The sequence below is a fragment of the Camelus dromedarius genome, chromosome 16, assembly GCF_036321535.1.
Source record: "Camelus dromedarius isolate mCamDro1 chromosome 16, mCamDro1.pat, whole genome shotgun sequence".
NCBI lineage: Eukaryota > Metazoa > Chordata > Mammalia > Artiodactyla > Camelidae > Camelus > Camelus dromedarius.
The window spans coordinates 46,518,406-46,534,606 of record NC_087451.1 but is presented as its reverse complement, the minus strand read 5'-3'; the positions used below and the strand labels follow the sequence as shown (position 1 = coordinate 46,534,606).

At 53.5% G+C, this 16,201-nt stretch overlaps 1 protein-coding gene across 3 annotated transcripts in view; it reads left to right on the top strand.

The window, feature by feature from the left end:
* ABR (ABR activator of RhoGEF and GTPase) overlaps positions 1-16,201 on the top strand; it is a 172,687-nt gene that overhangs the window by 83,401 nt on the left and 73,085 nt on the right. The window contains exon 1 of one of the 3 annotated variants that reach the window (XM_031468484.2): positions 9,694-10,150. The exons of the other annotated variants lie outside the window; for them this stretch is intronic. Within the exon in view, the coding sequence (XP_031324344.1) occupies positions 10,016-10,150 (135 nt within the window). The 5' untranslated portion in view covers positions 9,694-10,015. Of the gene's footprint in view, positions 1-9,693; positions 10,151-16,201 lie in introns of those variants that run through there. 3 annotated transcript variants of the gene reach the window in all.

Genomic DNA, 16,201 nt, shown 5'->3' with positions numbered 1-16,201 from the left:
GTGCCCCAGTGTGCATCCCACCAAAGTGTCAGACCCCCACTGTCCCAAACCCCCGCTGAGCACGGCTCCCACTGGTGGCTCGGTTCCACAGGGAGGCCTGGTTTCACCCCGAGGAAAGGGCAGGGCTCCCTGTCTCTGCTGACAGGTAGGGCACCCGTTCCCCTGCCAGGGCCGTGGTCTTAAAGAAAAGCGTGCTCCCCGCAAACCGTGGACTCCTCTGTCTCCCCTCTTGGGAGGTGCAGTAAAAAGGGGCCACAAGGCAGTCTTTTTTTTTTTTTTTTAACATTTTTTATTGATTTATAATCATTTTACAATGTTGTGTCAAATTCCAGTGTTCAGCACAATTTCTCAGTTATTCATGGACATATACCCACTCATTGTCACATTTTTTTCTCTGTGAGTTATCATAACATTTTGTGTATATTTCCCTGTGCTATACAGTGTAGTCTATTCTACAATTTTGAAATCCCAGTCTATCCCTTCCCACCCTCCACCCCCCACAAGGCAGTCTTAATGCTACCACTTTTTGTCTGTGTGACCTGAGGGATGTCTCTCACCCTCTCTGAGCCCCAGTTTGCTTATCTGTAAAGTGAGGATACTGAGAATGCCCTCCCTCCTGACCTCACACAGCTGTCGTGAGGCTTCCACGCGATGGTGTCAGGCAGAGCACTTTGTACATCAAGTCTGTACGCGTTAGTGGGGACTGTTCAGTATCACACTCATTCTGTACTCCTGTGACACCCAGAGGCGGGTCAAAGAGTATAAACAAAAGACTGAATTGAGAGGTTCAGACTCTAGCTGGCAGGAGAATACAAAGATAAGGTGGGGGAGAGTTGAAATGATCATCATTGTCGTCCTTCTCATCTTCCTCCCTTGTCTCCACCCTCCCCTCAAGCCACTTAGCCTCCACTGAACCTCTTACATGGGCTTTCTCATTTAAGGCCCACCCCAACCCCATGAGCTAGGTACAGTGATCGTCATTTTACAGTTGAGGAAACTAAGACTCAGAGAGGTGACATAATTTGCTCAAGACCAGCCAGAGATGTACTTAAACTCTGGTCTTCTTGATCCTGGAGTCTGTGGTGCTGCCAGGCCCACTCAGACACCACCTCCCCTGTGAAGCTTTTCCAGCCCATCGCTGAACCCTTCGCTGTTTGGGGAGGGTGCACAGTTACTTGTGGGGCACATCTGCCCTGCAAGATCGGGAGCCCTGGTCCCTGATCATCTCCGTGGCCTCCATCAGCAGGCACCTAGGGGGTGTTCACCAGATGTTTGTGGAATTGAACCAAGTAGCACTGGGATGGCCAGGGAGCCAGAAGGGAGCACAGATGAATCTCAGGGGACGAAGCTGGGATGAATTGCTGCTCCGCCTTCCTTCCTCCATCCCTTCTGAAGGTTTGGGGTTTGGAATTTGAGGCTGCAGGACAAGGAGGTTGCTTCTAGGTGGAAGAAGAACCCACTTGGGGAGGGAGCATCTGAGATGACATCCCAGTCTGCTCCCTTTGGTTGGTGTTCAAGGCCTGGGTTGGGTGGATTAGTGGCTGCCCCTGGTCTGTATGCCTCTCAGGAGTTTCCAGCTGCAGGTAAAAGCAGAGATATCTCTCTTCAAGATGCCAACCTCCTGTCTCAGCAGCCTTGCTCCTCATTGCTCTCTGTCTGGATCTTTGGTCCTGGCTGCAAAGAGCAGGAGCCTGCCTGGCTCCTCCTCTGGGCCAGGTGCTATACTCGGAGCCCACGGGCTTCATTGCCACCTATCCCTCTGACCAGTTGTGGGAAGCCCATTTTGTAGATGAAGAAACTAAGGCTCAGAGGGTTCCTTGGCTTGTCTGAGTCGAGGAGGACATAAATAGGAAGTAGGGAGACACAGTGCCCATGTTGTGACCCTCAGCCCCTCCACAGTTAGTCCTCCCTGGCCTCTCTGGCCACACCCGCTTTTGCACCTGGCTGGGATCTGGTCTTCCTTGATTAACCATGCCTGACTGACCTGGAGCATTCCAGTAGTGCCCACAGCCTGTCTGGTTCTCCCCTTGTGTGCTGGGGTCGTGGTTCGTTAATGCGTTTCACATCTGCCAGTAGGGCTACTTCCAAAGTAACATGTATTCGGCGAAGGTTTGCTGATCTCCTGCAAGTCCCAGGCACAGTGGGTGGGAGGGTGAACCCAGCCAGACCCATTCTCTGCCCTTGAGGCTCTGCAGCCTTTGAGAGTAGGGCAGGGAGGCCTACTGACCGGAATAATCGCACTAACAGTTGTGAAAATGCCCCTGAGAATGCCTTCACTTTGAGACGTTTGGCCACACAGATAGCCACCAGGGGGCGGAGGCTGCCTGGCCTCTGGGCTCTGGGCTCTGCCAGCGTGCAGAAGGGCAGAGAGCACCCCATCAGCAGGCCAGCTCTTACCCCAACTGTTTTCCATCATTGTCACCTAGTTACTCCACTAGTGAGCACTGGCGCTTTCTTTCCCACAATTATGCTCTGATGATACCTTTGTGAACCTTCCACTTGCAAAGTTATGGACTGGTTGCTTCTATCTGGAGGGCCACACAGACTGCCTCACCCTCCTGCCTGTGTGGCAGAAAGAAGAAAAGAAAGACTTTCATAGCACTTACTAAACGCTGGGCACTGGCATAGCACTTTATAAATACTAACTCATTTAGTCCTCACCACAACCTTGGGGGCAGGCACGGTGACTGCCCCATTTTACAGATGTGGAAACTAAGGTGCAAAGAGGTGACATAACCTGCCTGAGGCCCCACAGCTGGTGAGCAGTGGATGCTCGTCTCCGCTGCTCTCTGCCACCTCTCCAGAACAAAGCCCTCGTGCCCCTGTCTTACCTCATTCTGGCTCTGTGACTTGGGACCACTTGTAGTATCTTGGTCCCCTCAGCTGTAAATGAGGATAAATACCTTCTATCTGGGATGGCTGCTGCGAAGACCAGGTGACATAGCAACTATGAAAATGTCCAGACTGCACTGCAAGAAGGGCCAGGTCCCAAGGTGACAGCTGACTTCGCATCTCTCTTGGGATATGACCCCGGTTCTCTAATGTGCTCTAATTGACCTCCAACCTTCCCATCCCTACTCTTGTCCTGGCAGAGGTGGCTCAGCTCCCAGTGGCATTCTGGCCAGGAGAGACCCCTCTGGAGGGTGTCACTATGGATGACCAGTTTCCATAGGAACCATCCATCCAACCTGAACCCCTTTATTTATCTTCTTGGGAGACCCTTTGCCTTGCCCTGTAAGCCTCCTCGAGTCATTTCTACTCACAAGTATTTTCTGAGCACCAACTTTTTACAAGATCTTATTCTGGGTGCTGCAAGGAATTAGCATGAACAGGGGTTGCCCCTCATCCTGCTACACACACACACACACACACAATCCCTGAATTTCAAGGCCATCTATGCAACAGCCTTGAGAGATGTGCAGCATCCCACGATAGGCGTTGGGGTGGGGAGGGAGCCATGTGACCTCGGGTTGGGGAATCAAGGAGGGTAGCACGTAGGAGGCAGCCTCAGAGAGTAGGTAGTTTTCTGCTCAGGCACTGGTCAGGAAGGACATTCTCGATGAAGGGGGCTGTGTAAGTTCCAGAATTTGGGAAGACCTCTGGAGGTGTGGGAAAAGGAGTATGGGCTGATGTCGCCGGGACAGTGGGTTCATTGGGAGAGGTGGGAGATGAGGCTGGGGAGGTGAGCCTAGGGCTCCCCACACGCCACCGCCACTGCCAAAGAGGAGACTGGCTGGTGCCTATGGAGGGCTGGACACGTGCCAGCACTGCCCCACGTGTACTGGTCCTCCCTGCAAACCTAGAGCTGGTGCTAGAATGATCCCCATTTTACAGACGAGGAAACAGGCCTGGAGAGTTTGAATGACTTGCCCAGGGTCACACAGCTGGCAGGAGGCAGAGCAAGGATTCAAATCCAGAATCTAGCAGAGTTTTTTTGGCTTTATTTTTATTTGTTTTGCTATATAAACAGGATCATGTACTGGCTTATACCTTTTGCTTCATGGATTTGGATTCTACAAAGGGTTTTTGAAATGACTTCTGCTGCAACAGAGAAAGGGAAGGCAGGGCACGGTTAGCAAGAAGGTGATGGATCTGATTCCATCTGCGGCTGCAGCTGACTCCACCTGCCCCTGGCAGTATCCCCTTGAGGTCAGTTCTCATTGGCCCAGGGTTTATTTGCTGAGCTCCAGAAAATCTGGAGGTGGAGCTTGAGCTTCTGCCAAGAAATTGGTAGGGTGAGGGATAGGCAGAAAGGAGGGAGGGGGGCTTCAAGTCAGGACAAGGCCTGGAGGTGAGAATGTGCCTGGTCTTTTCAGGGGACAGCAAACAGCAGATGTTGTTGTCAACAGTGTGATCAGTTGAGTCATCAGCAAAGGCCCCACTGCCCTTGTTTGGGCTGACTTGGTGGCTTCCTGCTGGGCACCGAGTGAGCAATGTTCTAGAAAGAGTAATCTGATGTCAGCGGGAGGGATGCATCGAAGAACTATTGTCATCGCCCCTCCCTGTAAAATTCTTTAATGCTTTCCGTTTGTTCATAGAGTGAAATCCCACCCTCAGCAATGCTGTCAAAGCCATGCCTGACCTGAGCGCTTGACCCCTGCCTACCTCTGCGTCCTCCTTACCAACACCACCGCCACCCCCCCAAACTAGAATGTGAGCTTCACCATGGAGCTCTGTCAGTTTTGCAACTAAATATTTGCTCACTGCAAACTCTAGTGCCTAGAACTGGGCCTGGCACATAGCAGATGCCCAGTAAGTACTGGTTGAATGAATGAACACTTGCCACCCAGACTAAACTCATTTCATTATGCTTCACAGTGTCCTGTCTGCCCCTGAGCCCCCACCCCGCCACATGGCTAACTCCTGTTTGTTTCCAGGTAGGAGTTTTAATGTCACCTCCTCCAGAGAACCTCCTGTGACTTGTCTCCTTTGCTGTTCAGATGTGTCTGTCTTGTGCCCCTAGAGCTCACTCTATTTTCCCAATCATAGCACTTACTACACTTCTTTTTTTAACTTCTTTATTTTTTCCTGATTACATCACTGAAAATTCTAACTTTGCAGAAATGTATAATATGGTAAGTGAAAGTCTCCTTAAGTCTCTTCCCACAAAGAGAACTTCTGTTAAGAGTTGGTTGTTTATTCCTCCTCACTTTCCCATGTGAGATATTACATATATATTCTTTTAATGTATACTATGTACATGGTTTTTAAAAAATGGGATCATACTGTTGATACTGTTATGCAATTTGCTCTGGTTATTTTACTTAATAAGTCTTGGACATCTTGCACATCAGTAACCACAGACCTACCTCATTATTCTTCCTGACTGTATGCAGTGTTTCTTTTTACCAATGTCCCATCATTCACTCAGCCTATCTCCTCCTCATAGACACTTGATCTCTTTCTAGTCTTTCACCGGTATAACCATCATTGCAGTGAACATCTTTGTACATAGATTTTTGAGCCCTTGTAGAAACATTTTTGCAGAAATATCCCTCAAAGTGGAGGTGCTAAGTCAGAGGGTGTGAATATTTTAAATCACAATAGGTATTTCTATGTTACCCTTTCTGGAAGAGTTCTTCCTCAGCCCCACAGTTCTGAGGCTGCGCCCTTCCCCTGGCCCTGCCTTGGTTCACCGTGGTCAGTCTGTGCCTGAGACCGTCAGCTCCACAGAGCTTGTGGCTGCGTTCTGGATGCTAGCAGAGTGCCTAGTGCCCAGTAGGCAATGAATCAGTACATGTGGATTGAGTGGGTGAGGGAATGAGGGGATAGAGAATGAGTGTAGAGAAGGCTGTTCGGTTTGGGGCGAGTAAACTCTCGGTGGCTTTGAGAGGGTCTGACATCTCGGGCCATGCCCCTTGCTCTCAGGGGAGTTCAGGCCCCTCACCCTCCACAGAGTGGTTCCAGCCCACTTCCCCAAGTTCATTGCCTGCCCCTTTTCTCTTCTGTCCTCCAGCTGTGCTCCTGGGGCTCCTTACAAAACATTTTCCTCCTCTTGCCTGGAAACCCTTCCCCTTCTCAAGATGCTGCTCAGAAGCCACTCTCCTGTGAAGCTTTTTGTCTCCGGCAGGGTTAGTGCGCAGTGCACCCACCGTGTTGATCAGTGAGAACGCTGCCTCATTTGTTTCTATGTCCCCCTCCTGCTGTAGGTTGAGAGCATTCTAATGGCAAGGGCTGTGTCTCCCAGCTTTGTGTATTTGTAGTGCCAGGCCTACTCTGGGTATGAACAAGCAAGATCAGGAGTCGGAGTGGAACATTATCGTGGTTGTGTAGTGTGAGGTGCTGCACACCTTGGTTGGGGTGGTGGCTTCGGAAAAGGAAAAGAAGGAAGAACCAAAGGGACTTGGTAAAAGGGATGTGGGGACTGAGGGAAGGGAGAGTCACACAAGATGGTGGCCCCGCCAACAGAAGTGGAGAAGCCAGAAGGGGAAGCTGGTTTTGGGAGGGGGGAGGGGGATTTGGTCTGGATACGCGGAGGTGAATGGCTGCCGATGGGGACTTCCAAATGAGGAAAACCAGCGCAGATGTCACACTGGGGGCTGAGCAAGAGGCTGGACCTGTAGGTGGTGACGGGCTGCCATCGGCCTAGCAGCAAGAAGGGATCAGTTCTCCAAGGGTAGAGAGCAGAGGGCTGAGGCCTGGGTCCAAATGGGTGACTCCACACTTACAGGAGGCAGGAGGAAGAAGGGCCGGCCAGAACCAGAGTGGTCACACGCAGCATCACCACGGAAGCTAAGGGATCTGAGAAGGTCCAGACTGCAGACGCCCAGGAGTAGAGAGAGGCTTCTGACTTTAGCATAAGGCAGTTTAGGGGCCTTTGGAGCAGGCTGCTTCTCTGGAGAGGAGGATCAGGATCCATGCTGAAGCAGGCGGAGTGTAGAGGATGCAGGGAGGAAGCTCAGGTCCAGGGCTGGCTCAGGGCATCGGTAGGGAAAAGGGAGGGAACACCACTGGGACTTGTGAGTCACTTCCCTCCTGGGGCAGGACTGAGGGCCTCTGAGTGGAGTCTGTGTGCCCAGCAGAGACTGAAGGGCATTCTGGTTATGCACTGGGATTTCCAGCCATCAGGGATTGGGTGGAGTGGAGATGCCTTGGATGTTGAGGGAGCAGCTTCTAAGAGGTTTCAGGGTTTGGAGAGGTGGGTGTCAATCCTGCCAGGCTGGGTAGGGGCATAGGGAATGGAGATGGGGGTACTCTAGGAGACTTCAGAGGGCCCCTCGTGTTTCCTTGGGTAGGGGAAGGAATATGGGGGGGCAGGGCTTGGGCTTTTAGGCCCTTCTCCTATGCTGCCTGTCTGACCAGTGGGGGCAGCCCATGCCCTGCACTTGGAGCCTGTGGGGTGGGAGCCAGAGACTGGCACAGAGCCCTGGGTTGGCACACTTGTGCCCTGGGGAATGCCAGGCCTGGTTGTTCCCAAGTCCTGGGAACAGCCCCGCCCACCCAAACCAAATGAGGAATTGTGGCTGAGAGGGTCCTTCAAATGTGTCCCAGCTATTTATAACCTAGCCAGACAGCGAAAGGGAGAAACCAGGGACTGTGGAACCTTGTCAGCCCTGTGGTCTCAGAAAACCTACCCCAAGACTCTTGGTCTGTATTTCAGCTTTGGTGACAGGGAGGAGCCTGTTACTGGTGAGGACAGGTTTTCGGCTCTAATAGACTGACAGGAGCCCCACCTAGAGCTCAAAACTCCCTCAGACTTTTTTTGGGAGTTGGGATAAGAAACCACGTCCATTCCTCTCCTTTTCCCTCCTCATTCCTCGTCAACCTTCCACCTGGCTTGAAGGCTCAGCCAAGGGCCCTGTTCTCAGTTGAGATGCCCAGTGAGGAATAGAGGTGATGACCTCAAGTGGGCCCAGGAGGGTGCACAGTTGACCCTTCTTTGGAACGCATTCTTTGGACTGGGGCCACACAGTTCCTGTCTGACTGGGGACATGCCATGTGCATAAGGAGGCCAGTGGTAGACACACGAGGCATTGATGGACACTTTGGACACTGTAGCATTAAGAACCACACTGGCTAGTCCTGGCCACTGTGTACTGTGGGCTCAAAGCATCAGGAAGACTTCAGGAGAATCCTTGGCTGGAGAGATGGGGGGCTGGTGGGAAATTGGGGGGTTGGTGTGAGAGGGCTGGAGCTTCAGGACTCAATACTCAGAATCCTGAGTTTTCTCCTGATCTATCTGGTTGGTGGCACCTATTATACAGGTTTACAAAGATAAGTAGTGGATTGGCCATGTGTGAATCTGAGTTTGATTCCAAGATGCCAAGTCCAGTAAGGAAATGGGACAGGAGGGATATCTGAGGAACCCCCCACCTGCCTCCCTTCTCCACAAAACTCCCAACCTTTCCTCAAATAAACAGCCAGCTGCAAGAAGGCAGCAGCCTTGTCTGTGGGCCTAATTCAGCGCACAGACGTGTCTCATTTAGACTGTACCATGTTTTGGTCTTTAAATGTAATTTATTTGCCGTCATTTTTAAATTGAGAGATATCACCTAAGAAGCCTGATTCCAGCTTCTTTTGAACAATCCAAGATGGGGCAACCTTGAGCCAGCATTGCCCCTGGCAGCCAGCAGCTGGAGTGAGTGGCAGTTTCTTCAGTTCACCCAGTCCCTCTGTGGCTCACTCCACTAATTGATCTCACCTGTACTATCTTGGGTGCTGGAGTTTGCAACCTTTGCCCTAGGTGTTATGTTGTGAAAGAGCTTTCCTGGGTGCTGCCCTTAAACTCCTCCCCCATGAGAGTAGGCGGATATACATCTCCCGATGGGGCTAGGCGACCAGAATGTGCACGTCATCCTCTGGATGAATTTAACGCCAGTAACCTGTGGAAGAAGCCAAGAGAAGCAGGCTAGGGGGTGGGCAGGGCTGCGCATGCTCCGGGTCTTGGGTTAAGTGTCCCCTCCCATGTAGGGTGCAGGGCCCAGGCCCCTCTTGAGGGAGAAGAGCCCCAAGGCGGTAGTATTGCAAATCTCAGCAGCATCTGTGAGTAGGAGGTGTGGCACCTCCGGCTGCCCCAGGCGTCCTTGCTGCAGACCCTGGCTGGCACTTAAAGCGTCTGTCGTGGAGAGGCAGGTCAGGCCTCCTTTGCACAAAGCCTTGTTCCGCCACCCACGGTGGGGATGGAAAGTCTGGTTTCTCACCAGGCCTTAAGGTGTCAGAGCCAGAGGCGGAAATGAGAAGGGGCTTGTCGGCATCCCAAGGTGACACCGAGCGTGGCCCCGCGGCCCGCGAGGCAGTGCGGGCAGCTGCTCCGGCGCCCCTCCCCCGCCAGCCCGCCGGGCCGGTGAGGGGCTGTAAATAAAGCCTGTCTCTGGGAAGCGGCCCTCCCCCTGCGCCCGGCCGGGCTGCGGCCTCCTCGCCCCTCCTCCGCGCTCCCGAAGCCTCCGCCAGCCGGCTGGCCCGGTGACCGCAGAGAGGGAACGGCTCCACCTCACCCGTCGAGTCGTGCATTTCCTGTGTTTTAAGAGCATACGCGAACCTCCGCGTCCAGGAGGGCGGGATCTGTGGGGCCGGCGGCGGCGGCGGCGGCGGCGGCGGGGCGCCCGGGCCGGGCTGGGAGAGGCAGCGGCGGCGGCGGCGGCGGCGGCGAGGAGCGGGGCCCCGCCTGCCCTGAGAGCCGGCGCGCACGGCGGGAAGGGCCGCGGCGGCCGGCAGGGGCGCGCGGGCTCCGGGTGACAGCCCTGGGATCGCAGCGGCCGCGGAGCTCCGGGCGAGAGGCGGCCGGGGCCGGCGGGGCCGCCCGGACGCCCGGCTTCCCCTTTCTCCGGGAAGGCCGGGAGCCCGCGGCGGCGGGAGAATGTTCATAATGGAGCCTTTCATCGGCAGCCGATGGCCGGGAGCCAGGACGGACTCCGGGGAGGCCCGCGTGCTGGTTTAGGCCTGCCCTGCACGCTCTTCCCCTCCCCGCCTGCCCGCCTCGCTCCTGGGCGCCAGCGGCCACGGCGGCTGCTGCTGCTGCTGCTGCTGTCGCTGCTCGGACCCTGCTTCCTGTTTGCCCTCCGCGGCTCCGGCTGCCATGGAAGAGGAAGAGGAGGCGATAGGCCTTTTGGACAAGGTCCTGGAGGATGAAGATGTGTTTCTGCTGGAGGAGTGCGAGCTGGGAACCCCGACCAGCCCCGGCTCAGGGTCCCCCTTCCTGGTGGCTGTGAAGGTGGGAATGTGACACGCCCTGGATGCTTGTCGGGGGAGGGGGCAGGGCTTGCAGCTCTGCCGAAGCTGTGTGCTGTGCGGCAGAAATGGTTGATTTGTGCATAAACCTTGTGGCTGAGTGGAAGCACCTCTGATTTGAGAGGGGCTGGCGCCTGCCTGCCAGCCAGAGGATGCGCGGGGCTGTGCTCTCGGCAGGGCAGCTGTTCCTGGGGGAGAGGTGCAGTGCCCGCCTCCTCCCCTGCGGACCAGTTGTCCTCAGGGGGAGTGGCTGCTGGCTTTCCCCAGGCCAGCTGTGCTGGGGGCTTTCTCTGGCAGTGACATGAGTCACCTGGCGGGCACGTCAGTAGTGTGAGCCTGCTGCCCCAGAGGCTGCTGACTTGAAACCAGGAGGCCATAATTCCTTGTTTCCATGGCAACAGTAGGCACTTGTGAAGTTAAGGCCAAGGGGTGAATCTGGGCTGGGGCAAGAGAACATTTGGAGGGATCAAGAGCCAGAGGTTCCTGAGCTTCCCTGAAGGAAAAGAATTGGCTCAGTTGAAGAACAGCTGGCTTGAGGGCAGGAGCCAGGTGGATAGGCACTTTTCCCAAGGTGGGCACAGGCAGGAAGCATCTGCTGGACCCCAGCCTACCGACTCTGGGGCTGTGGGCATTCTCGGCAGCAGTGCCCCTGACTTGTCAGAGAAGTTGCCTTGAAGTTAGAGCAGGAGGCGGGGTGGTTGCCTCCATCCCCTTCCCTTCTCTTTGCCTCCGCCCCCAGGGCCAGGCTCCCCCTTGAGACCAGCCAGCACTGCCTGAGGCGAGGCATGGCATGGCACACCACCCCCGGTCTTCCTTTCTTCCACCTGGGCCCGCTTCTAAGAACTCTGCCCCAGTGTTTTGCTCACCTCCTCTGTTCTAAGGCTAGAAGGGAGGGCCCTTGAGAACGCAAGGCAGGGAGTTCAGACTGCAAGCCAGGCTGCCTAACAGAGAGCGTCCATCGGAGGCCCCGGGCCTGTCCGCCCAGGCAGCGCTGCACCCAGAGGGTGTGGTGCACGGAGCATAGCTCCGTGGGCAGGAGGCTGTCACTGAGCTTCTCTGGGCCTCTTTGTCCCTCTGGTAAGATAGGGATCACAGTCCTGCCCCACCCATGCTACAGTGTGGTTCAGAGGAGGAGCTAATGGAGGTAAAAATAGACTGCAGACCCACAGTAGATGGCTGATGTGTGGAAGGGGTGGAGCAGTAGCTGTAGGCTTGGGTGCAGAGCAGAGAGGAGCTGTACTGGGAGGCTGGCAGTAGCTAGCGCCCCACCCCTGGTTTTCTGATCTGGTACTAGCTCGGTCACACAGGGGTAAGTCACATCTCATGTTGGGCCCTTAAGGCCTTGCACTTAGGGTCTGACCAGCCATCCTACCAGGAACAGGATGAGGAAGAGTCTGGTTGTGAACTAAGAGCACCTGCTGGGAGCTTAGTAGTGTGTGGAATGGGACCTACGTGGGTGTCTAATGAATCTTCCCTGAGAAACCCTCCAGTGCACAGACGGGGTCCTGCTCACATGCTGCCTCATGGGTCCTTCCTCTGGACCCTGTCTTACTTCAGGCTAGCCCATATTTCATTCTGTTTGGAACTCTAGATATCTGCTTCCTTGAGTGCGTCCTGTTCTCCTCAGGGGCAGAGCCCGCTTGTATTCATTGTGAACACTGCACAGCACTTGGTGTGTGTGGCTGGTGTCCAGTGGGTTTGTGGACCGAGTGAGACTCGATGGGCCCCGCAAAGGGCATCCCACATTCCCGGCCTTGGGGAACATCTCAGAGGTGTTCTAAGGAGGAAGCACATGGATGCCAGGTGTCCTGGGCACACATCACACCTAAAAACGCTGTTGCTCTCAGATCCCTGGGAGCGCCTGGATGGAGTTTCCCCTCTACCTTGCTGCCTCGGTGTTCCTAGTCCTGTCTCCAAGCTTGGAGGGAGGGGTCCCTTCTGGAGTGTGGAGGAATACCAGGCCCCTCTGTCTCAGCTTGAACACCTTTAGGATACCCTCCTCCTCTACCAGGCTTGGCCATCAGGGAGAAGGCAAATAGAAAGTTTGTTGATTCATTCAACAAACACTGTCAGATTGTGTTCTATTCAGATCAGGCTGCCTGGTGCTGGAGAGAAGACAAGATGAACAAGGCTTGGTCTTTTCTCACAACGAATTCACCGTTCAGGACGAGGGGCTATATGTATATAGGAATATAGCGAGAAGGTAGACAGGGCCGCGAGAATGGTTCTGATAAAAGGGTACCACATTCAGAGGAGAGACCACCTCTAGTTGAGTCAGGGCCGGACTGGGTGCCTGTGTGTGCACATGTGTATGTGCATCACACACGTGAAGTCAGGGCTCACTTCTGGAGGGGGCGCTCCTGTCCTGGGCTGCGAACAGTCTTGGCACACGCCTGTGTGGGAGACTTCTTGGCAGCTGGTAGGCGTCCCAGGCAGTTCTCTCTTCGCTGTTACTTTGCTTCAGGAGTACTTACCTTAGAAGGTAGTTGTGTTCCTGAGCTTGTGTCCAAATGCCGATCCTATAAATCAGTCCTGTTTTCAGTGTCATTTCCGAGATGCTTCATCTTCCTGGGAGACAGATGTGAAGAGGGCAGTGGTTTTCTCCAGAGCTGGAGCGGGAGCTTTCTGTGTCTTTCAACCCACACTTCCCTCTCAGGAGTTAATGATCCATAAACTCATAATAATGCGAATACAGATAGCAGCATTGCCTCCCCTCTGTAAAGTGCTGTATTGTCCCCCAAATCTTTCATTCGGTTCTATTTAAAGGTACCTAGGGCTGATAGGGGCCTTGCTATATAAAAGCTGCTATTTAAAGGAACTCATTTGTCAGTTTAAAAAGCCTTTTGTAATGCCGGTTAACACTATAGGTTAATTCTGTGCTAGTTTTTAATAGATTATTTGAACCGCCTGTGTTTGTTGCACCTGTACAGGTCTCTGGTCCCTCCATGTGCAATGACGGCCATGCCAGTGTCCCCGACTTGGGTGTTCCCCAGAGTGTGGGCCACGTATGTGATGATATGAGAGATCATTTTAGGTGGCACCTGGATACATATTTTGTATTTTAATAGGTATATATTTTAAGGTGGATTAGAAAAAATATGACTTGCATATCTTTCCTATGATTTCAGACGTAATGCTTGGAATAAGGCTGGGCTTTTAAGAAATCACTTGTTGTGGAGAACAATGTTAAGTACCTAATAGTGCCGGTGGTACGTGAGAATGACAGAATTGCAGAGGTGTGGGATGTGAACAACTGAGCTTTGGAAACACTGCTCGGCCCCGTGGGGCCTGCCTACAGCTTCAGACAGCAGGGAGCTCGGAATGATGAGACCTCCCCTTCAGGAGAGTGGGGCAACCTCCACCCCCAGCAGTTGCCCCATCCTCTCTATATTCTGCCGAGGAATTAGCTGAAGGAGACCTCCCCAGTGCCTAGCACTGGGGAGAGGAGAGAATGTCTGGGTTCCCTGCATCGTCTCAATTCAGGGAGAGACCAGCTGTCTTGAGGCTAATACTTGGTGTGAACATACCCTCTAGATCTAGAGCAGTGGCATCTGCTCTGAGCACATCCCCCTAGGTGCTCCTTGCAAACTGATGTGGCCTGTGGGCTGAATTCTGCTGTCTGCAGAGCTGCTTGGCTTAAGGCTCCGAATCGCAGGCAGCCCTGCCTGTTCAGTGCCTGCCGTTGTCGTGGAGGAGATCAAGGCTCCTGCAGACAGTGTGTCTCGACTTGGCCTGGAGCCAGGCCTCTGGAGGCTTTATTTAGCCTCCACCAGAGACCAGTCTGGAGTGGCTAAACCTTACTTGCAGATACTGTCCTTGCCAAAGTGACTTGACCTCTTGGATTTGGGGCCTCAAGCTGTCAGACGTTCAGCCTAGCAGATTGTGTAAAAACTGCTGGGGATGAACAAGCCCACCATGGCTGCTGTGTTTCATAAGCTCTGCTTGGGGAGGAAGTAGGAACGGTGTCACTGAGAAGGCAGTTTCCCTGTGCTGCAGGACTGGCAAGCAGCTGGGTAGGCTGTGGGGGCCTGGACTCTGGAGAACTACCCCCGGGGATCCTGGGTGCCTGGGCCTCTCTGAAGGGCTCTTTGAGGGTAGAGGCTGTCTCTCTCACTTGTATTCCCAGTGCCGGGCACATTGCAGGACATGAATGAATGAATGAATGAATGAATAGCGAGCCCTGGTGTTTTATGAGATAAGGATAGCTCCATCAGGATGGAAGAAGCAATTGTGAATTTCCAGGTAATTCCAAATCAGGAACATGTGGGGTCTGAGGAAAGCAAAGAAGGAAGAGATTTTGGGTGGTAACTGTGAACAGGCTAGCTGATGGTAAAATGCACAGAATTTAATTTCACAGCCTTTCACATCACTTCCACCCCATGCCAGCCAAAACATCAGTGAACATGGCCCAAAATGGGGATTCTTGGTGGTGAATACTTGCTGCCTTTTTGGGAAGCTCTTTCAAAATTCAGCTCTGAGGTTGGAGTCTCTCGAGGAGAGGGTCCTGCTGAAATGGGCTGTCACAAGGGTCTGTGCTTGTGCCAGGGTGGATGAAGGCTTGGCAGGGGCTGGGAATCACCAGGTTGTCACCCTGGTCCTAGTCCAAGCAGCTCTAGCTAAGCTCACATTGTGCCCCCGAGTGACTTCCTTGAGAGGGTGTTTGCCAGTGCCTCAGGCAAATCCCTGGTTGTCAGGGAACAGGAGGGGAGTGGGGTGCAGAAGGGGGGCCTTCTCCATTTGTCAGACTGGGGAAGCAGCAAGGGCTGGGGCTGCGGACCCTGATCCAAGCTCTGGTCTTTTTCCTCAGAGGGGGTGCTCCTTGCCTGCGATGCCCACAGCTCTAGGCAGCTGGCAGTTTCTACTCTCTGTGCCTCAGAGGGATAATGATAACACCTTCCGGATTGTGGGATTCCAGTGAGTTAATCCATGGAAAGCGGTTAGAACAGTGCCTGGTACTTGGGAAGCCATCAATAAATAACTATTGTCTTTCCCTAAAGCTTGGTGTTCATACTGGTCTCCTAATGCTGCTGAAACAAAGTACCACACCTTAGTGGCTTAAAACAACACAAACTTATTCTCTTACACACAAGTCTACAGGGGTCAGAAGGGCTGCATTCCTTCTGGAAGTTCTAGGGAAGAGAGCCCATTGCCTTGCCTTTACCAACTTCTAGGGAATGCTCCCTGCGTTCTTTGGCTCATGGCCGCATCTTCTGTCTTCAAATCTCACACTCAATCTCTCCCCATTCCCCTCCCCATCTCCTTCTGCGAGCACATGGCCTCTTCTCTGACTCTGACCCTCTTGCCTCCCTCTCCTAAGGACCCTTGTGATTACATAGGGTCCACCTGGATAATCCAGGATAATCCCCCATCTAAAAACCTTTAGTTACATCTGTAAAGTCCCTTGTGCCATGTAAAGTGACATATTCACAAGTTTGGTGGATTAGGAGGAGGACATCTTTGGCAGGACACTGTTCTTCTATCACAGGATCGGATAACATTTCAGAGACTCTGGGAGTAGCAGCCTCCAGCACAAGTCTGTTAACTAGGTTGCTGATGGAAGGCCAAGGGTTAAATCCCTCCTCAGGGAAAGGGTAGGAAAGCCTATGAGAACACGCTGGGGGAAAGCAGCTCTCCTCCGGACTTAGGAGAACTCTGATGGCTTCAGACACTCTCCCAACCGATGCTAAGGGTGTGCATTTGAGGCCCAGAGAGGAAGCTGTTTGAGATTCCAGGTAAGCATCCAAAGCTTGTAAAAGGAACACAAGAGTGAGGAAATAATCATGTTACTGAACCAAACTTGGGTCTGCTTGCCGGCGTGCAGTGAAGCCAGTCTACTGACACCGGGTTGTGGTGAAGGGAAGTGCAGCATTTACTGCAGGGCGCCAAGCAAGGAGTCCAGGGAAGCCAGTGCTTTAAAGACCTGGAGGTATTTAAAGATAGGGTAAGGGAGGGGTGTCGTGGGGTGCGTGATCAGCTCGTGGACATTATTCTGATTGGATGGTGGTGAGGTCATCAGGAGTCATCATCAACCTTC